At 41.7% G+C, this 22,350-nt stretch overlaps 2 protein-coding genes across 2 annotated transcripts in view; both read left to right on the forward strand.

The window, feature by feature from the left end:
• Erich1 (glutamate-rich 1) overlaps positions 1 to 22,350 on the forward strand; it is a gene marked incomplete at its 5' end in the record, with an annotated part of 52,793,804 nt that overhangs the window by 28,838,973 nt on the left and 23,932,481 nt on the right.
• Positions 16,518 to 22,350, forward strand: part of Mtmr7 (myotubularin related protein 7) — a 91,873-nt gene continuing 86,040 nt past the window's right edge. Inside the window, exon 1 of one of the 2 annotated variants that reach the window (NM_001107312.3) lies at positions 16,518 to 16,609. In NM_001107312.3, coding sequence (NP_001100782.2) covers positions 16,586 to 16,609 — 24 coding nt within the window. In that variant the 5' untranslated portion in view covers positions 16,518 to 16,585. The remainder of the gene's footprint in view (positions 16,610 to 22,350) is intronic. The other variant, XM_087588353.1, reaches the window with a different exon arrangement.

Below are 22,350 nucleotides of genomic sequence, written 5' to 3' on the forward strand. Positions count from 1 at the left end.
TACTAAGTAATTAAAAGAAAATCATAAAAAGACAGTGATCTTATTTTTAACTTGGGTTTTACCTAATTTATTTGCTTGCTTATTTATTTATTTATTTATTTATTTATTTATTTATTTATTTATTTATTCATTCTCCAAGGTCTTAGAGAATACTTGAGATGTTTTGATTTTCACTTGTTTGCAGTATTGGGCATTGGACCCATCACTTGCTAGGCAAGCATACATCTTCAGCTACACCTCTAGTCCATCGTTTTGCTTCTTTGATATTTGTAACTAAAGGTCAATAATTGTTTCGGCAAAATCAACCTTTTCTCATTCCCTTGCCTTAAATGGATAGATAGCTTTTGTGCTTCTCTGTTCTGAGTTGTTGAGAGGAGCCCTTTCAAGGCTTTCGCTACTCTTTAGGGCTAGATAGAGGTCATCTTCCTCATAGACCATTCACTCGATCAGCTCTAGTTGAACGGATGTTTCTCGCTGTGCAACCCTTTGATTTCTGCTACACGTCAGCTAAATGGGCAATTATTTGCTGTTTGTTACTGCCCCTCGATCTTACATGGTTGGCTTTCAGAGTTCTGGTGTTTGTGCTGGTTTTCCTCAGTGAGGTCACTGATGCTTGAGGACAAGACCTTTTCTTCCTGTGGCTTCCGCAGAGTTTAGCTCAGCAAATATTTGTTGATCTGAATAATTGGCTAATTCAACAAATATTTAACAGACAGCTACCATGTGAAATGAACTCACGCAGACCCTGTCCTATGTTTCTCTTAGAGGCTGCCAGCAAACTCCAGGTCATTTAGACTTTAAAATCTTCACAGTTTATTCTTGAGCCAATAATTTCTATAAGTTAATCACTCGAAGTTTTTTTTTTTTTAATTTGGCATAAAGGAAGAGTGGAGGAGCACGAAAAGGAGAAGAAGATATTGAAACAGTTTTATGTTATTAAAAATCTAGATATTTGGTCTATTTTATAGCGTAATTGACTTTTCCCCCTATGTTGCAATTTACTACTAACGTCAGTTACTATTACTGTGATGGAATCACTATAAATGTTGTCATCGCGCTGATGTAAAAGACTTACATGTCTCTATGAAGTCAAAACCCAGACACCTCCCTTGACCCTCTAACAGGACACGAACCCTTGGCTGTAGAATTCCAATGGATTCTGCGATTCCAAAACGTCAGCATCAGTAGTAACACAGTGACCTTATCAACAGGCTAGTGCAAGGACAGGGTGTGGGAATGTTAGAGAGTGTGATTCTGAATTTAGCTATATAACTTAGGTATGTTACTTCTCCTCAAGAAAATAAAATGGAGATTTTCCCTCACAATTATGATAATGTCTATAGTCTTTCTTTATAATGTTATTATGAAAAAATATTTATAAGCTGTATCAGAGTATATGGTTCTATTGCTTATGATTACAAATTTTATGTTGGCCCTTAGTCCTCTACAACTCACTGGACAAATATCTTTTTAATTCGTTTTTAGAATTATTTATTTTATGTGTGTGATTGTTTTGCCTGTGTCTTTGTAGATTTTATCAGGTAAGGGTAGGTCTCTCTTCCTAAGTTGATGAACGTCATTTATTTTTTAAATTGGGGATGATTATTATTTTGTGAGATGATTTTCTGTATCTGTTAAGAAGACAATGCAGATTTGTTTTATTTTTAGTCTAACACTAGGATGAATTGTATCTATATTTTATTCTTTTATTTTTTAATGATATGTGTGAGTGTTTTGCTTACATGCATGTATTTGTACCATATACATGTCTAGTACCCTCAAAGTCAGAAGAAGGCATTGGGTCCCTAGGAACTGGAGTTAGGAGAGTTGTAAGTTACCATGTGGGTACTGGAAACTGAACGGATATCCTCAGCAGGACTAAGTACTCTTAACTGCTGAGTCACTTCTCCAAATCTTATAGTTTATTTTTAAACCAACCTACATTTCTGGCACGAGGAAAAAAATTCAAATAAAGAAGTTTATCAAATTGGATTTGAATTTAATATACCTCACTGCTTAGTGGTTGCAGTATAGTTGCTCGCAAAAGATTGCTTTAAAAGCTATTGCTTTTTGGAACTATTCAAATTTTTAACAAGATGCTTTAAAGTACCTAATTTGAAACAAGAATTAGCTTGTAAAGGTTATAAGCAGAGTACATGTAGTCTTTTTAGTAACAACACATTTGAAATGTCTAATTTTTATGACATGGTGGGCATGTTGAAAGAATAATTAGTTCACTGAGGGCAAGGTTTCTGTAAATCCATCTGTTCATATAACTCTATTTTCTCCCCTCTTTGGTGAGAACATTGGTTGGGAGTTGTCTCTTCAAAGGAGAACGTGGGACCAATGCTTTGGGTGAGCATGGTATCCTCACAGCTGAGAGATCTAAAATGATTCAATGGTAACGTTGCATAACAGTTACAGCTTCCAAAGAGATGTGCAGGATCACAGTTAAGGTTAAAATCCGGGCAGGAAATGACTGTTGTCACCGAAGGGCAATTACAAGAGTCCCCCAGGCTTCAGAAAGTAGTCAGCAGCTGAGTATACTGAGTTTGCTGCCAAATAGGGAAGCAGCGATTATCTCTTGCTGTGGACCCACAGGACCAATCAGCCATCGACTGTTTCATTAACCAGTGAACAAATTTAAGCAGATTGGAACAAATTCAAACCTCTAGATGATATGAAAGGATCAAGAGACAGTCAGCAAGGTTGTTAATAGCGCACAAGCAAAGGCTTAGAGTCTTTGCAATCCAGTGGCTGATGAGGAAGGATTTGGAAGTCAGAGTACAGAGAGCTGAGTTTCTTAGCCTTACGACATGGCCTTTGTTCAATTGTCTTCCTGAATTTCTACTGATTTCTATTAGTGATATTATAAGGTGGGTGTCTTAGGGCTACTATTGCTGTGATGAAACACCTTGGCCAAAGCAGTTCCCTGTAACAGTTCACTATCAAAAGCAGTGTGGGCAGGAACTCTGCAGGACAGGAACCTGAGGACAGAAGCCCATACATAACACTTGAGGTCCTGTTGCTTGCATCTCAGGGCCTGCTCAGCACCCTTTCTTATAGAACCCAGGACCACCTGCTAGGGGACGGCACCACCCATAATGGCTGGCCTCCCTCATTGATCACCAATTAAGAAAATGCCTGACAGCCTGATCTTACGGAGACATTTTCTCAATTGCTGTTCCCTCCTGTCTGATAACTCTAGTTTATGTGACGCTGACACAAAACCAGTCAGTACAAATGACTCCTTGCCAACATGGTACATTAATACATCACTTTTCAATAGAACCTTCCCTTCATCATCCATCCTCAAGAGATAATGTTGATATTGTCTCACAGTCCTTACAAAATCAAACACATTAAAAGTTCAGTCTCTTTAAAATATTCAAACTCTTTAAAAATACAATTTTTTTAAAGGTTCAGAGTCCTTTAGCCATGGATGCCTATAAAACTAAAAGAGTTAACTATGTCCTTCAAGCGGGGGAAGAACCAGGATACAGTCACAGACCCAAACTCCAGCTGTAAATAACTCAATGATCTTCCAGACTCTTCCAAAGAGCTTGGGTTACTTCTCTGCCTCTGCCCTCTGTAGCACACACCGCTTGTCTTCTAGGTCCCAGCTGGTCCCGTTACACTGCTGCTGCTGCTCTTGGTGCTCACAGGGTCTCTTCCTAGCAATAGAAGCCCGAAGACAGCGAAAATAAAGAAGACAACTAGAACATTACTGGTTCATAAGTATCAGAGGAGAAAGGCACTGTTTACATCAGTTACTCTTTCTCACTGCTGTGACAAATTACCCCACAACCCCAACCGTAACTCAACAAAAGTAGCTCAAGGGAGGAAGAGTTTATTTTTGACTCACAGTTTGGTGGTGCAGCCTAGCATCGTATGCAAGGCATAGCAATGCTACTACTGTACTGTTTATCTATCTTGCTTTCTTTTCTTTATTCACCTTGTTTTTGTTTTGTTTTATTCTGTTTTATTTAGTCCAAGATCTCAGACCATGGGATGGTACCGCCCACATTAGGATGGGTCTTCTGTACTCTGGAAATTCACTGGGGGGACTGGAGACACAGCCCGGGAGTTAAGAGCACTGAAGGCTCCTCCTGAGGACCTAGGCTCAGTACCTAGGACTAACATGACCTGTAATTCCCATTGCTGAGGATTCCACACCCTCCCCTGGCCTCCCAGGGCAGTGCATGAGTGTGGTGCACACATTCAGCTCACCCTGAAGTATTTGCAGGGTGATTTCTAAGGGTTCTAAGAAAGGATTCTTTTCAGTGGGTGCATGTGCCATAGCAGTGAAGGTGTAATAGGTTTGCAGGTAGGCAGAAGGGAGGTTGAAATGACATTTCTAAGGTCAAATGATGAGAGAAGTAAATATGAGTGAAGAGAGCCTTTACAAAGAAGAAAGGCTGATCCATAAACTCACTTGAGGGTGTGGACAGGAGACTGACTGAGTTTTCAACCATCGGAATGTCTATTGTAGCAAATATCACATGTACCGTTCACCCATACTGTGCATTACAGGTATGGAAACTTGAAACTTTCTTGCTTCATAATTGAACCTGATTTCAAATCCCCCCTTATATGGTAGTGACAAAAGTAAAAATTCTGATTCAAGGTTACCTCAGACATCAAGGGCTTACAATTCAGTTGGATAATGGTTATCATCTCAATCGGAATCCTTCTCAGGGTTTCTCTCCCTTCTGCCTAGGAGGTGACACAAGTGTCACAGGGAAGGTAGTCTAACCAGCATTTAGGTCAGGACAAAGTGACGGTAGGTCCAGGATTATCTTTACTTCATCACTGGCTGAACTTTTTCTCCCAGGCCTCATAGCTTATGGCCTGATGCAGGCCACAGTCCTCCCCCAAGCACCTTGACTATTCATCTCTCTTAGTGTTACTATGGATGTAGTGAAACACCACGACCAAAAGCTAGTTGGGGAGGAAATAGTTTATTCAGCTTACACTTCCACACCATAGGCTATGCCTGAAGAAAGTCTGGATAAGAATTCACATGGGGCAGGAACCTGGAGGCAGGAGCTGATGCAGAGGTCATGGAGGAGTGCTGCTTACTGTCTTGCTCCTCATGGCTTGCTCAGCCTGCTTTCTTATAGAACCTGGGATCATCAGCTGATGATAGCACTACGCACAATGGGCCCAGCCCTCACATCAATCACTAATTAAGGAAATGCCCTAAGTCTTGCCTATAGCCTAATCTTATGGAGAATTTTCTCAATTGGAGTCACAGAGGACTACCGTCTGTGTCAAGTTACCATAGTCAATATAGCTGGCTGCTCCTCCTTCTTCCCCCACCCAAGGTTTGGAGGTCTGATTCTTTAAAGTTCTCTGGCTGTATTTTTATCCACAGCCTTTCAGGATTCACAGTAACGTCCTGTTACTTGACGAGGCGCTGCCCTTGGGCCTGCTTCCTGTATGTCACACTTACAGATTGCTGGCCAGGATGGATACAGATTTCCTCCAAGTCTTGCTGCATCCTCAGTTAAAGCCGAGAAAGAAGGCTTTGCCCATCTTGAATTTCTGGTTGCTTTCTCCACCTGGACTCTGCTGAGGGAGGAGACAAGTCGAGATCGAGACCCCTCCCCCTCCCCTTATGTGCTTTTTGCTTTCTTCTCCCTTTGGTGTCCTTTCCTGACTCCGAGAAAATGCCTTCATCTTCTTGTGTGGCTAAACTAGATGAGTTTCTCTTTTTCTTTCCTCCCTCCCAGAAGTAGTGAATACATTCTGTGTTGTTTATGGGTAAACATTATCTTCCTCCCTTATGTTTTGGCTCTTGATCATTAAATCCATCCTGTCAGATTCAGAAAGCACTGTCTTCCCCAGGTGCCCCAACTCTCATTTCAGCGGTTGACCATCAAGGCTTTCTGGCTCTGGTTTATGTCTGGTCTCTTGGTATAGAATGAAAGCTGTCAGAGCTGCTGGAGTAGTGGGAGGAAACAGAATAGGAAAAGGTAGCCCAAAGCAAGGAAGTTTCAGTGGGTAATCCAAATATCCACCGTGCTAATAGTTGGTTGTTTGTTTTTGTTCTACACTGGTGGTACTTTGTTAAGTGAAGAAAGACTTTTCACAGAACCTGAAAGTTTTCAGTACAGTCGCTGCTGTGAGTTACTTCACACTTCTTTAACTCATAGCAATACTTTTGAAAGTTGGAGACCTGTCAGTTAAACTGGAATGCGCCAGGTTTTTTTCCCCCTCAAATTTCAGAAGAAGGAAATACAAATATCTCTACCTAAATCTTTTTCTCCTGTACATTTTCACAAAATCCATTATGTTTGCTGTATCTAATACCAAACTAAGTAAGTAAATGCTTATGAATTGGACCTTAAAGGTCAGAAGAGCTGACTAATTAGGCAGATCATTCACCAACACATTATTATTATTATTACTACTGTATTCTATTTATGACTGTAAGACCATCATTATATTTTTTCTACACATTTAGAATATTGTTTCACAGTCTATAAAGATCATGGAGCCTAAAAAATTCAGATAGCAGAACAATAAGATTCTTGGTCTGCTATTCATGCCCAAGAATATCGCCTGAATCCAAATGCAGACATGGGTGGCCCTCAGCAAGCTTTACGTATCAAATTCTGATGTTTCTTCTCTGTTTTAAAAAGTCTTGTTCACTGGCTATGTTTCTAGAACATCCTCTCAGCCAAAGGATGGAAGGAAGCATTTCCCTACAGAGCCAGTATTTGGAATGATTCATTATTACCCCGAGAACAACTCTGATAACAGCCTGTCAAACACCTCAAAGTGTTTCGCTGGTGACATGCCATATTCGTATATGGTTCTCAATTTTTCACATTTTCAACTGAAATAAAAAAAAGTGTGGGATTTCAGTAAGACATAATTATGTAAACTTAATTTACTTGCTTTGTTTCCTAAATACCAAAGACACATTTTGTATTTGTAAATAAAATGTAAAGCAGTGTTAAGTACTTTCCAATAGGACACTGGCTGCAAAATACTATAAAACATCCCTTCAAAACAGGTTGGATTTTGGAGAAAGAATTTTTTATTAGTTGTAAAAATCATAGTGGACAAGATTAAGAGAATGGAAGTAGGGGACAACCTTTTTCTTTTTCCAGCTGCTATGTGTTATACATATGTCAATAAAATCTGTTTAGTCTGTTTGCTGTTGCTGTGGGCATATGATTTCAGGGCTGACCACTTTGTATTGGATAAACAATTCCTGAGAATTAGTAGTTCTTCCTTTTCCTTAAAAATAACAAAAATATCATATGCCCTTAGTTCTTTTTTTAGAGGCAGGACTCCAAGACAACTCCCTTCTGCATCAGCGTGTCTGCTGGCATTGTCTTTGTTTAAGTTTTACAGAAGTGACCATCTTATTGAGGTATCATGCGTATGGCTTCCCTATCATTTCTAGAAGACACAATTTCAGTGGACTTCCAGGTCCTCTGGCTCTTAAGATCCAGCCCCCTTCTGTTCTGTTCCCTAAGTCTTACGTACAGTGCTTATGTGATAGATGTATTCACTGGGGTTGGGTTCTTTAGGATCAGTTGTTCTCTGCATTAGGACCAGTTGTGGTTTTTCTATAATGGTCTTTGTTTGCTGTTCAGAGTAGTTTATTTGATGAGAGATGAGAGCTACGGCCCTCTGTGGATATAAAGGTAAGTATTTAGTTGCTGTTAGGAATTAGGCTGGTCTACTAAAGTGGTGGTGGTAGGTTCTCCTCAAGGATCCATGACCTCATTGGACCCAGATAGTTGGTAAGTTTCCAGTACTAGGCATGATTTTCCCTCCTGTTGATCAGGCCTTAGGTACTGGTTACCATCAAGAAGTCCCACTCTTGTACCTGTAGGGATATATACCATTCAGGTCACTGTTGTGGTCTGTAGGGATCACTGCTCGATAGGACTATTGATTGCTTTCTTCCTTTGGCACCGTGCATGGCACCTTCTGGTACTATAAAAGCTAGACCACAGGAAGAAGGAGGCTTTAAGGTTATATCTTGCTCAGATTTCCAAGCCAGTTTCAGAAATGTGCTGTGTCCACAGCTATAGGGATTTGACTGCAACCTCTAAGAGGCAACCAAGGACAACAGCCTCTACTGTTTCCAGAGTCACTCAGACTAACCTGAACAATAACTCGAATGGAATTTCTCATGTCTCTGGGGTTGTTGTTGTTGTTGTTAGTCTATGGCTTTTATGAGGAGCACTGTCAGCTCAAGTATCATAACTTCATTTAAGTTATACACACACACACATACACACACAAATACAGGTATATGTATCATATATAGTTGTAAGTAAGTATAAAATGATATGATTCCTCAAGGCTTTGTCGCACATCTTTACTGTTATTTTATCTCCTCTCCCTCTCCTGTGGTGAACTCCCTCTCCCCTTGCCAATTAAAGCTATCCTCCCTGTCTCCCACTTTCCCCTTCAGATCACCTATAGGCTGCTATTTCCCAACTTTATCCCTAACCCCATTCCTTGTTACTTTCCTTATTTCTGTGGCTACTCCAGGTTAAACATTCCCATCTGAGATACTTATGAACCACAGAAGAGAGAGAACAGGTGAGTGTGGGTTCACTCACTCAGTATAACCTTTTCAAGTTCCAGCCATTCACCAGAAAAGATCATGATTTAATTTTTCTTTACAGATGAATAGTATCCCATAGTGTTTATGTTCCACATTTTTATTATCCATTCATCAGCGGAAGACATTTAGATGTTCCAATTTCCTAGCTAGTGGGAATAGAGGTCAATAAACATGGCTGGATAGGTATCTGGAATCCTGTGAGCCATGGAGTAATGTGGCTGGCTCAGGCGGCAGGGGATTTTTAGTTTTGGGGAGATTATCCACAGTGACTTATAGAGTGCCTGGAACAGTTTGCAATCCAACCAACAGTGAATGTGGGCTCCCTCTCGATGCCTTTTCCAGCATTTGCCATCAGTTGTTTCGTTGACTTTAGCCACTCTGACTGGGGTGAGATGAAATCTCAAAGTTCTTAGCATGGCATTGATTAGCCAAGATAAGGGATAAGACCAAGAAGGATAGTTGCTGAATGAAGCCATTAATTTTATCACCATTATGGGGAGAGCAAAGGAAATACACTATTGTAATGTCTGAGGCTGAAGTTGCTGGACTGGGAAATCTAGACAGTGTGAAAATTTGACTCTTTAATCAGAACCCGAGGTAGATTCTGGCTCCCATGGCATCGTGCGCTGCCTAAGCCCTGGAGTTGTGTGGCAATGAAACAGGAGCTGTACATCTTGACTTACTGAACCTCCCTGTATCTAGGCCCTCCTACCCAGATGGACCAGTGTGTGCTAACATGCTTCTTTCCAAAGAAGAATCTTCATGAACATGGAGAATTAGCAAGATGAGATCTGGGTATTAGAGTCAGGTGAGGGCCTTTGGACTTGTTAAGTTAAAAGTCTTGAAATATTTACATTTTTCATAAGCTATATTATGCTAAGTATCTCAATCAGATTGAGATCCATATAAGCACCAAAATGTCTAAATGGTTATAGCAGTCAGTGTGGGTTGACTTAAGAAAACACCATTGAGTGAGTATTGGAGTCCGTATGTTCAAGATGAAGGTCTGCTAGTGTTTGGTTGTTTGTATGGGCTTTCTTTGTGAGTTATTGACATATATGTTCTCTCTATAAAATGAGAATTGGTGGAAGGGAGGGAGAATGAAAGAGAAAAAGAGGAGAAAGAGGGAGAGGTGGAGAGGGAAAGGGAGGTGAAAAGGGAGGGGGAGGGAGAGAAGGAGAGAGACTTTTATTCTTTCCTTGGCATAGGCCACTAGCTGTACTTGCTTAGGGGTTTAGTTTTTATGACTTTATTTAACCATTATTACCTCGTGGCAGGTCCTGTCTTCTTCAGTTATATGCATATTTGGGGTTATAACTTCAATATAGGTTTTCATGGGGACATAAACATCCAATCCACAATAGTATTTGAAATTAAGAATGTAATGCAAAGGGAAGGAGAAGACGAGGAAGAAGAAAGGAGAAGAAGGCTGAGTAAATGGCGTCATAAATAGATGTCCATGTCCTCGCGATGACTAAGAATGTCACTGCCGTGGAAGTGGATACTCTGCAATGAGTGTTTTCAAAGGACACACATAGCTTCACATTGTGGGACATTTTGAGACACCAACCCAGAAATATTTTTATTAACTTTCATCACCAGCATCCAACTTTGTTCCAACTCCCTGACATTTGAACAAAATGAGGCCACTCACCCAAAATTGGCATCAGTCTGTACATCTGGTCATTCATCTTTCAAGGCATGTGAAATTTCCAGAAAACTGCCGGGATTTGCCCACTGGGAGAATTACATTCCCTCCACCCCTTGTTTGCACAACATTGTGAATGTACTTAATATTGGACCCTTAAGACCAGAGCCTTAAAATAGGAGAAGAACAAATTTTATGGTTTTTTTTATCATACATTAAAAAAAAATATCAGCACAAAGGCACAACAAGTTGTGGTGAGCCGTGCCCATAGTCTATTGTATTCCTAGTTGACACTTGCCAGGCTCCATAAGATAACCCCTATTTTCTCGGATACCTCCAGAGGATGTGAGTCTCTTTAGGTCAAAAGTCTCTTGTGCTCCATCAGTATACACTACAACGTAAGCAAGCTGAAGAGACTTTATTGCTCTTGGCCCCAAGCAGAGCTGATAACCTCACTGAATAGGTTAGTGATATATTACCTCAGACGGTAGTAAGAGCATAATGGGAAGCAACTTGCCCTTCCTGTAAAGAAACTGTTCCCACGTGTCCTAGATTACTGTAGATCCCTTAGAAAATTCATTTCGATGTCAGGAGCCCAGCTAACCTCTGGAGTTTAGCCTTCAATGTATGGTACATGTGTGCTTCCTTGGGCCACTCCTACTTTCTGCTCACTAGAAACAATGAAAAAAATTATTATTGTTATCAATGTAGCAGACCTTGGGATCCTGGACACAGTGTACCAACCAAAGTTCTGTGGAGCAGCTGTGACAGAGAGGCAGAAAATTATATTTCTGGATGGAAATTAACTAGTTTGGATGATGTAATGGTTTGCGTATGCTTGGCCCACAGAGTGGCACTATTTGGAGGTCTGGCCTTGTTGTAGTAGGTGTGTGACTGCAGGTGTGGGCTTTAAGACCCTCATCCTAGCTGCCTGGAAATCAGTCTTCTCCTAGCAGCTTTCAGATGAAGATGTAGAGCTCTCAGCTCCTCCTGCACCATGCCTGCCTGGACACTGCCGTGCTCTTTCTTTGATAGTGGGCTGTGTCTCTGAACCCGTAAGCCAGCCCCTATTAAATGTTGTTCTTATAAGAGTTGCCTTGGTCATGGTGTCTGTTCACAGCAGGAAAACCCTAACTAAGATGAATTTTGCCTGACTCAATGAATAAACTCGAGTCACTCTGCAAGAGCTGCATCTGGTGAGACCGTTAATGAACCTCAAAGCCCTTAGTAGAGAACTCGTAGAGATAAGTAAATGCAAGCTATAGAAAAGAGTTGGCTGATAACTGAAAGAAGTCTCTTCTAAGTCCAGCGACTGATTTGGCTGAGTTTGTAAGAGACAGAAGAAGACGAGTCTGGGCCTTACACAACAGAATAAGGAAACAGTCCAGACAGTAAAGCACTTAAAGGTTTTAAGCGGCAGAGTTATAATGATGAGAGCTGCATTTTATGAAGATTAATCTGGCAGCAGAAAGCGACGTCCCAGCCAGGAAGAAACAATGAGGATCTGAAGTTGAGTAACAACAGTGAAAAAGGGAGAAAAAGGAGGCAATGAAGAAATGTCTTGATGTGGATCCAGTAAGAGACAAAGCCAAGAACGTCTCCAAGTCCACTAGACTTTTAAAATAAACAAGAGCCACAATACAGTCGTGAAGTGATTTGGTAGTAGGTGGATGAATTAGCCAGGTCTTCTCAGTGCTCTTGATGGAAGACAGGCCATAAACAAGCAAGGGAGAGAGATACCTTGGAACATGGCTCTGGAGGTTGGTCACGTAGTTGTTTAGCTCCATGTGCTTGGGTAGAACATCATGTCAGAAGTACGTGGAGAAGAAGCTGTTCACCTCAAGGGTGGCATGAAGCAGGGTGAGAGCAAGAGACTAAGGGTCAGCTCTAACCTTCAAAGGCATGCTTCCCAGTGAGCCACTGTCTCCAGCTAGGCCCCCGCCTCCTGAGGTTTCTACCATCTCCTGAGTTAGTGCCACAATCTGGAACACATGTTCAGCACAGAAAGATGTGGGAAATATTTACTGTTTGAATAAATTATATAGAACTAATATAATAAGATACAAATGAAAAGAAAACACACTATATTATGTGTTATATAATATAATTTATATAAATATAATGCTAATAATAATAGATCTTTTAGGCAGGAGCTGTAGTTGCTCTCATTCATGCTATAGCTCTAATGCTTGGCATAAAACGAGCCCTCCATAGTGGTCTTTACTGCAAAACATAGTACATGTTTGATCTTGCAGGACTTACATAATCACCCTAGGAGAGGCATAATTAATTTGAACCTTCATATTAATTACCTTTCACATTTTGATCAACGTCTTACATATACAAAATAGAAAACATTTTAACGAATAAACCACACACATATCCATCCATCTGTTCGGCATGACAAAGAAAAGAGGTTTGAAGTATCTGTCTTAGCCTGCTTTGGTTTCAGTATTCAAAAATATTGTAAACTGGGTGGCCTATAAGCAGCAGACAGACACCTGTTTCTTCCCATTCTAGAGGCTGGGAAGTTCAAAATAAAGACATGGGCTCCTTTGTGCCTGGTGAAGACCCACTTCCTGGTTCATAAATAGCTGTCTGTCTGTCCACCATAACTTGCTTGATGGAAGAAGTACTTAGTGACTCCTAAAGGATCTGCTTCCTCAGTTTCCCAACTTCTAACACCACTGCCTCTGGGGTTCAAGTCCTGACACACACATTTCAAAGTAGCACAAATATTCGGTCCATTGCACCAATGTCAGACACATTTTATATACAACAGGCCTGAATCTGAGAGTAGTTCAATTACCTGGGCAAGATCACAATCGTGATTTGAATAAAAGCCTGTCTCCTTTTAGTACCGGTGTTCTTAGCCATATCTGGCTTGTGACAAGTGGATTAGTATTGCATGTGTATGATTGTGTGCGTTTGTGTGTATGTGCATGTGTAGCCCAGAGATCAGTCTCAGGTGTCATTCCCAAGGAGGCATCCATCTTGTTTTTTGAGACTGGGTCTGTGGTGTGTTTGATCAGTGACCCTGGGCACTTGCTTGTCTCTGCTTTCCCGGGGGTGGGATAGCAGGCAACTCTTCTGTCATACTTAGATTTTATATAAGCTCCGGGCTCTGGGAATCCAAACTCAGGTCCTCATGCTGATGTGGCAAGAGCCTTACCACATCAAGAGCTATGTCTCCGGCCTGCAAAGGACATCCAAGGGGTTGCGCCTAGGAGGTAAATGGAGCTATACTGTTTAAGGAGAGAATTTAGGACTGGAAATACCCAGATGGAACTTGCATGTATTAGAGTAGTGCTTGACAGGATGGGAGTGAAATGAATAAGCCATGTAAGTGGCTTGAGGACACAGAGTTGGCTTAAGCCCCACATCTTCCTGGAGAGAGAACAAAATAAAGGAGACTATTTAAAACCCCAGCCTGCTCAGAGAGTTAAGAACTCTTTTTTGGCTGCCCTGATGTTTCTTTTCTGGTTTCTGGAAAAAAGGCAGAGCTGTCTACAATCCACTTAGTGTTTTTTTTCCTCTCTACATCTTTGGTCCAGGACAAGCCAAAGAAGCCATGATATGTCACGCTATCAGCTTGGTTTAAACCGTGAAGGTGGGGATGCCATTTTCCCCCTATAAGACAGTATCCCAGATGCATCTCTGAGCTTCTCATATTGGTACCTAATAATATTTTCTGTCAGAGGCTGGACTCGTTTGGAGACATGCATTCTTTTACATGTTGCATGGACCATTAGGGTCCAACAGTGCTGACTAGGGTTTTATCAAATGTGCATTAGCCACACTGGTCCCCGAGGAAACACTACTTGGCATCATTGCCTGATCAGAAGTTTGACTTGTCCTCGGGAGAAATCTAACTATTCCAGAAAGACTTATAAATGTGTGGCACATTTCCAGATCTCTTTAGGCCAGTGAAGTTCACAGGATACTAGAAAAAGTTCCCAGTCTATATGAAGTTTTTATTTAAGAACTCCTCCAGCAACATCAGATGTTAAGAACCAAGTATCTGATCGTAAGTAATAGCGAAAAAGTTCAAGGTATGAATCACTGTTTGGAGCTTTTCCTTAAGGAGTCCCCCCTTATCCTGTGAGCATCTGAGTCAGTTCCTCCTCATTGGCTTGGTGTCAGCTGTGTCACATTTAAAACTCTGTAGTCTCATCTAGATCACAGTTACATCAATCTTTTGGCATGAGCCGTGATACCTTGAGTGTGAATTGGTTAAATAATGGCAGTGGAAATGATTGTTACTCAGCTTGATCACCAGGATGACTTTAGACACCCCCATGAGTGCAGACACATTGAAACGACACATGTGAACAATGTATATTATTCCCTCACCTTACTACTCTAAGACACTGTCTACAAAACAAAAAGGAAAATCTTCAGTGCCTTCTTTCCTACTGGGTGTTGAGCCTGAGGGGCGTATGGTAGCGTTATAAGTACGAGAGAGTTCATGTGGTAACTGAAGATTAGACAACTTATCATTCAATAACCTCCATAATTACGGGGCTAAAGGACAAGCGGAGAAAGAAATAACGTCCTCAGGGAGTTATTAGATCAAGCCAAATCGCCGTTAGTAGACACTTCTTTCCCTATTATTATAATATTTCCATCATATTCTGTTAACTTATCCTAATAATTGGCTTATAATATATTAATTTAACTTAGTGCTTATTAAAATCATAAACATTTTAAATTAATCTTGAATTGTTCAGACTCCACCTATATAGTACAGATGTTTTCCAATCTATACTATATTTGTGTGCAAAAGTTGCTGATCCAGTACACTTGATCAGCCTATCAGAAGACAGAGAGAATACTGAAAACGTGTTATTCCAGTACTTTTGTCTGATTCAGAATATCCCCTCCAAACAGATGTAAGCTCTTTATGTCATAAAATCTAATTTGGAGATGAGGTCATATAGACAGGAAATGATGTTTTCATTTTGTAAATAAGGAGACTGGATGGAGCTGGTTTGAATTGAGACGAGAAAGTGCCACTGACTAGAGCGGGACTTTGACTACACCTGATGCTCTTTACAAAAAAAGAAAATTACACTTTAACTTATTCTTGTCATTTACAAGTGATGGTTTATAGCTTGTTCCAATCGACCCTTCAGGGCTGTAGGAGGATGAAACTAGTCCAAAACATGTGAAGGGGATGTGACAATTTAAAAATGAGTTCGACATTACTGAATGCATATTTGGAGGTTTGCAATATGCCAGCATTGAACAGGATATAAAAAAGAAACAAACAAAAAACCGTATGTAAGGTCAAAGAAATTTACAAAAATGTCATAAGCAAGGACTAGGAAAACAACGAAACAGATCCTACCCCAGGAACTGTTCTATGAAATTTCAATACAGCAGAGGGTGTTTTCAGTCTCTGGCTTCCCTTGGTGGCTTAAAGGTACCTCATAATGGATGCTTTGTGTCTCTAGCTTCCTTTTAGTTAGAGCGAGGTGAAGACAGCCAATGCGTACCTAGCACAGGGTCGGGAGTTTTCACATCTCTACCAAGATTCCAACAGTGAAGTCACATGGTTATGAGAGATGTCTGACTTGAGAGCAAACTTATTAGAGCGCAAACAACGTTGGTATTAGTCTCACTTTCAGTCCAAATACTCTGCTGGCTGCCTGTGCCAGAACACAGCCAGAACCCACTAGACTACGCATATTGAGTCAGGGTACAGTCATTATTTTTCCTACCCTACTCTGAAATCCCACCTATCTTGGGATGCTCTGGAAGGCAGCCAATGAGGGTGCAAAGCTGCACTATTCATTCGCAGCTCTCTAAGAAGCCACACCCAACACAAGGCCCTCTTTGTGCCTTAGGAAACAGTGGTGCCACAGTATTACCGTTTCAGGCTGCCTGACTTTCTTTGATTTTTTTTTTTTTTTAAGTATGGGGGTGTCTTTATGTCTCTCTTACTGTTCCAAGCTGCTGGACCCAAATGATCCTCCTGCCTCAGCCTCCTGGGTGGCTAGGATTACAGGCAAGCGCCACCACGGCCAGCTTGAAGATGTTCATGTGGAAAAATACCTAGTGACTTGGGCAGTGAGATCCTCCACCAGAGAGAGGAAGCAGGAAGGAGAGAGAAGTCCAAGGGTGAGACCCGCAGGTAGGAGCAGGCGCAGAGCCGCTATCCCAGGCCCGCGCGCAGGCGCCCAGCACAGCCCGGCGCACCTGGAGGAGGAGCCAAGCCCAGGACCCGCCCACAACCGCTCCCGCCGAAGCCCCCTCCCCGCTCTTCCCATTGCGCCGCACGCGCGCGCAGGTGCGTGAGGCCGCGCCCGCCGGGAACCCTGCAGACGCGGGCCGCCATGGAACACATCCGTACCCCTAAGGTTGGTGGCTCGGGCGGAGGAGGCAGAGAAGGAAGAGGGATGCTGAGCGCACCGGGATGCCCTGCCGGGAGCTGGACCGCGAACGAGGGAGGAGCTGGCGGCTCCCTAGCATCTCCCAGAGCACTGCGAGGCCGGTCTTTCTCTTGCTAGCTCACAGGCCTAGCTGGAGCTAACCTCTTGTCCTTGGGGGGTGCGCAGTGGACACGGGGGTGGGCAGGAGGGAATGAACCCCATTTGTCTGTTGATAAACGGTTTTTCTTGCCCGGTTATAGGCTTTAAAGATTTTCATTTAAAAAAGGTGCTGCTAGCTCTGAGCAGTTGAAAAGGAAGCAAGCTCTGAATAGCAGGTGCAAAGAAAGTGCGTTGTAGACAGATGGTTTGAATGAACTTGGAAGCTTGTTGAAACTAAAGATTCCGACTCGCCCGATGCTTCCTTTCCGGTTTTGAGGTGGGAGCTGCTAGGGACCTGCAGCTGAGCCTAGGATCCATACTTGCCGTGACTGAATGCTGGCGTGTTCTTCTGTTTCCCGTTTGTTTGGCTCTTTGGGAAGAAGATGCTACGTATAGATTTTGCCCGTGAGTGTGTATTAAACACACTGGCGTTTGCCATTGAACAGAAATGTCTGTTTCTCGATTATCCAGTTAAATAAGACTGGAAGCCCTAACCATTGTACCAAATCTTGCCACTCTGTTGCAATATAATTTAGAATGAAAATAATGATAGAGATTCCTATTTGATTTTAAAAACCTCTGAGAAGGAAGACCTTTTTAAAAATCATGTTGTCTATCTCTTGTTGCCATCACATAGTCCTTTCAGAATCATATTTTAAAAAGGCCCCTGACAGACTTAGGCCAAAATTATATCAGAGTGCACAGAACTCCCGTGATCTCAGGGATATTATCATTTCATGGGAACGTAAACTTAATTATTTTGCTCTTTATCCAGCAAGAATTTATTCCTACAATCCGAGATGGTTGCCCATACCCCTTTTAAGTGCCTCTTTAATATCATGTTCGTGGAAGAATTGGCCTTCTAGTTTGCTGGAGAATGTCAGTTCCAGCGGTGGACTTAAATTGTATTGATGTTGCACTGTGGAATTAAACTGTTGCTTTACAATCGGGAAATTGTAAACTTAGGAGACAGTGCCATAAACCACAAGATAGGTGGCCCAAGGCTTTCAGGGCTTAAGTGGTACTAAATAATTTATTCAAGAATGATGAGTTTAACCCATGATTCTCTTTGTCTCTTGCCAAGGTCATTCTTCTTTCATGATGAAGGAGACCTTATACAGGCGTTGTCTTTTGTGGATGTCGGCAGCAAGGGTGATGGTACTGTAGCCTGGGATGGCATTCTTTTATTCAATAGGAGCTTGGGAGAGTGATGCCACTTTCTGGATTTTACTCTGTTATACCTCAGACAAAGCCATATATTTAAACCAGAGCAACAAGAAGCATTTTTTTTAATTGTTTTTCATCAATACCCTCTAGGCCACGTAGAAATTGCGACTGGAAATTGAAAGAAATTGGTGGTCGGGATGGAGAGGTCACTGAAGTGTCTTTGAATTATGCGGCCATTGGCACTAGAATAATAAATTGTCATAACAAAATTCTGAGGTTACACATGTTAGGCGGATGAGATTCAATCATCTGTTTTCACTCCACAAGCACTTAAGAGTCATGGACTTTGCTATTTGTGAAATGCTTGGAGTACCACACGTTCAGGATCTCCCAGTTGTAAACATGGGACTATATGACTCAGACGTAGACATGAACCGGGTATGGGTACGGTGGATTCAAAGAGGGGAATTGACAGAGGGTCAGTCATTACGTGGTCCTGTGGGTCTCTCCACCCACTGTGTCACGTGTGTATTTCCGTGGGAAGATGAGGAAAGTCTTCTTAGAGTTGACTGTTACAGCCAAAGGAGTCGACGCTCAAGGGCATTTGATACAGTGGTCACATGATTCTGTAAATATACATTAGAATGAATAATTGCAAACTCAGAAGAATTTGAAAACCACAAGATTGGGCTGAAAATGAAGTTCATTGAGGAAAAAGAAACCCTTCCTTTTATCCCCTGTTTTTAAGTCCTAAAGTAATTTTCGCCATTCAGGAATGTCCATCCCATAGCTATGGGCAGGCATGTGTGACTAAAGGGTAGGTGTGAATGCAGCCCAACACAAAGCAGTAAACTTAAACCTGTCTGCGAGATCAAACAAACAAAACTCAACTGCAAGGTACTGGACTGCCCATATCATAGATGACAAAGCCATCTGGTAACATCAAAAGGTTGAATGTATTGGACTATGGGTAAAGCGTTTGTTGCACATGTATGGGAATTTGGATTCCCAGCACCCACACTGAAAGTTGGGCATGATGGCACACTCCTGAAATCCCAGCACTGGGGGAGGGGGTGTTGGTAGAAACAAGAGAATGGCCGTTGCTCACTGGGCAGCCAATCTAGTCAACACAGCAAGCTCCACAGACCCTGACTCACAGATGAGGTGGGGAGACAGACCAGTCTGGGAGGACATCCAGTGTTAAGCTCCAGCATCTAGGAGTGCATACGCTGTACGCATGGATTTGAAGCATTCATGGTTGCATACAAAGAGTACAGCTACATGCTCAATTCTGTGGTTGTTAGTGGTGGCATTCACGCTTACACTGCATGCTCTGTTATATTCTCAGGGAAGTTTTTTTCTTGATTTCATAGTTTTATGTCTTCAGTCGTATATAGAAAGTTTGCTTAACGGATTCACTGTTCATTTGATGCACTATTTACCAGGATAGGAATGGGTTTGTTTTGAGGAAAGTAAATGTATACATGTATGATGTATAGTTGCTTTCTCATTGACCGTGTAAGTTATTGATTTGCTCAAGGAAAACTGGTAAGAGCTGTCACAGCCTGTCGCACTCTGGAGTGCGGTTTAAGAAGATACATGTGAATAATTAGGAGTGCCCTGTACATATTTCTTTCTGTGTGTGTGTGTGTGCCTGCATATACACTTTACTAAAGCCTTTCAAGAGCATATGCTAAGCAGAATGTGTTTCAACCAGAATGGTCCCCTGCAAAGGAAATAATACTCCAAGAGCTCTGCGGCTGTGTGGACGTGGGGCTGTTCAGGATTACCTGTACCCTTCACAGTAGAAATCGGGGTTTCTGCTTTGGTGTTGATCTCCCTTTACCAACCAGAAAACTCACCAGGGAGAAAGTATGCCAGTGGAAGCTTAGCTATCCTTTGAGCTCAAGTATTACTTATATCAAAAGGCTTCTGAGTTCCTAGAAACAGCTTGAAGTGTTGGTGAAATTTCATTTGTTTGTCTGGGGTCTGACTGAGAGTAATCTTTTCTTTCTGAAAGGCATTTCCTCCACATTTGTAAATTTGAGTTATTAACGGGATACGTGGTCATCTCTAATACAAACCGTTAAATGGCTCCTGCTCTGACCCCCACTCCTAAGTCTGAGCCCTTACTGGATAGTGTCTTCCTTTTCTGTTGTCTTCTTTTCTGGGTAATTCTATTATGACATATGGTCACACTTCACTCTCATTGATTTTCTTTTTTTTTTTTTTTTTTTTTTTTTTTTCTTTTTTTCAGAGCTGGGGACTGAACCCAGGGCCTTGCACTTGCTAGGCAAGTGCTCTACCACTGAGCTAAATCCCCAACCCCTCTCATTGATTTTCTTACAGTGGCAACCTAATACCTTGGAAAAAGCAACTTAAGGCGAGGAGGGTTTGATTTGGCTCACAGTTGTAGGGTTTACAGTCCAGCATGGAGGGGAAGGCCACAATGGTGGAAAGGCTTGGTCTTTGGTGCTCACCAGAAGGCAGAGAAAGGGGAATGGCATTGCTTAGTGATTTCCCCTCTTTCCCCTTTTCTATCAGTCTGGGACCCCAAGGGTTGGGGTCCCACATTCAGTGTGAGTTTTTCCTCTTTGGTTAAAACACGGTAGAGACCTCCTCATGGACACACTCCAAGCTGTGTCTTGTTAATGTCCTAGATTATTGTTTTTTTTTTGTTGTTGTTTTTGTTGTTATTGTTTTTTAATTCAATCAATTGAAATCAACCATCCTACTTACTCTGCCAATGTTTTTGAGTGAATTCTCTCTGAACCTAGATACAAAACAAGAATCCCCAGAAGATTCTAGGACTCTGTTTGACTGATCTGTCCTACTTCCCCAGTTTCATTTAGTGACCATTTCCTGACCAGGTCTGTGGCCTTGGTAAGCTTATCAAGTGTGGCAGGTCCTCTTGTGTCTCAGGATTTGTGCACTGTCATTCCATCTCAGGAAGAGTGGGGGAACTGTACACTCTAATCTTTTCTTCACCAGGCTAAGTTTCTCATAGTCCCAGTTTCCAATTAAAAGTAATCTCAGAGAGCCTGCTACCCATGCCTTTCGTCTAAATTAGACCCGCCTGCTGCATTTTTTTTAATGGAACCATTTTGTTTTTCTTTTATGCTCCTCACTGATTACTGTGTTCATTTGTGTGGTATTTGTTGAATGTTATGCTTCCTGCCTTAACTGGGAGTCTCGGAAGACGACGGATGTATTCACTCCTGCATCCACAGTACCTCAACAGTGCTTAGTATCAAGGAAGCATGCATTAAATAAATAATAATTGTACGAATGAATAGTATTCTTCATTCAGTACTTTATATTTCTGACTAGGCATTAGGAATCCAGGTTTCATATGCACGGTGCCTGTAACTTGGTTGTACTGTGATCCTCTTAAATATGCACATATGTATATATGTATATATAGTGCACAGTGCATAGCGATTGCATTTGTATTTAATATGATAAAATGTAAATAACATAAAGCCACTTTTATCAAATATGCAACCTAGTGGTTTCAGTGTGGGTGGAGTGTTGTGCAAGCATTGACATTCTCCAGTTTTTGAACACGTTCATCGTGCCCAGAGAACTCATTGATTAGCCTTGGTTTATAAAGTCTTAAACGTACACAAGTCTTTTTCGGCGTCGTTGTTTGCTTGCTTCCCGTTGGACTCAGACTGTTGCTTAATCCTACTTTGGATCCTTATTCTCATCCTCTTGGTTTGGTACCAGGTACCATATATTAGGTCTAGTTCTGTTACTTTGTTCCTCATCGAGATAAACCAGGGTGTGAACATTCTGAGCAGTGGGTGCCGTTTGCCCCATTTCTTAGGGCCTCGACCTTGGCAACTTCACCAGGTCTCTTACTTAGCTCACTCCCCCATCGCTCCCCCCAAACAGTTCATCAGGGAAGGAAAGTACAGCTTTTTGGAATGATGACTTGAGTGAATCCTGATGTCCCCAGTGATTGATGGTTTCCTTTTTTAGGCTGAAACAGAGTTCCATTAAGTAACTAATTTTAGAATCTTGCCTAGAATGAATGTCAAACTGACCAGTTTGACCGCCTCCTCCATTGGGGAATAGTAATCTCATTTGTGCGCTCTCTGTTTGACATGAAGACTTGAGATTTTCTTTCTCCCTGCCAGTCATCATCCTTATACCACTGTCACCTGGGCTTTCTTTTACTTAGCAAATAGTCTGCAGATGATAACAGTAATAGGGGATGCATGCATGTCTGTGCACTCTGCCCATATCTAGACATTTTTATTACTGCCATAGAAATCCCATGCTCATTAGTGGTCACGGCCCAGTTCTTTCTCTTACCTCTAATGACCAGTAATACGCTTTTTATCTGTGCTCTGTTATCTTTCCAGAAATCTCATATGAATTGAACCTTAAGATATGTA

The sequence above is a fragment of the Rattus norvegicus genome, chromosome 16 (genome assembly GCF_021556685.1).
Source record: "Rattus norvegicus strain SHRSP/BbbUtx chromosome 16, alternate assembly SHRSP_T2T, whole genome shotgun sequence".
NCBI lineage: Eukaryota > Metazoa > Chordata > Mammalia > Rodentia > Muridae > Rattus > Rattus norvegicus.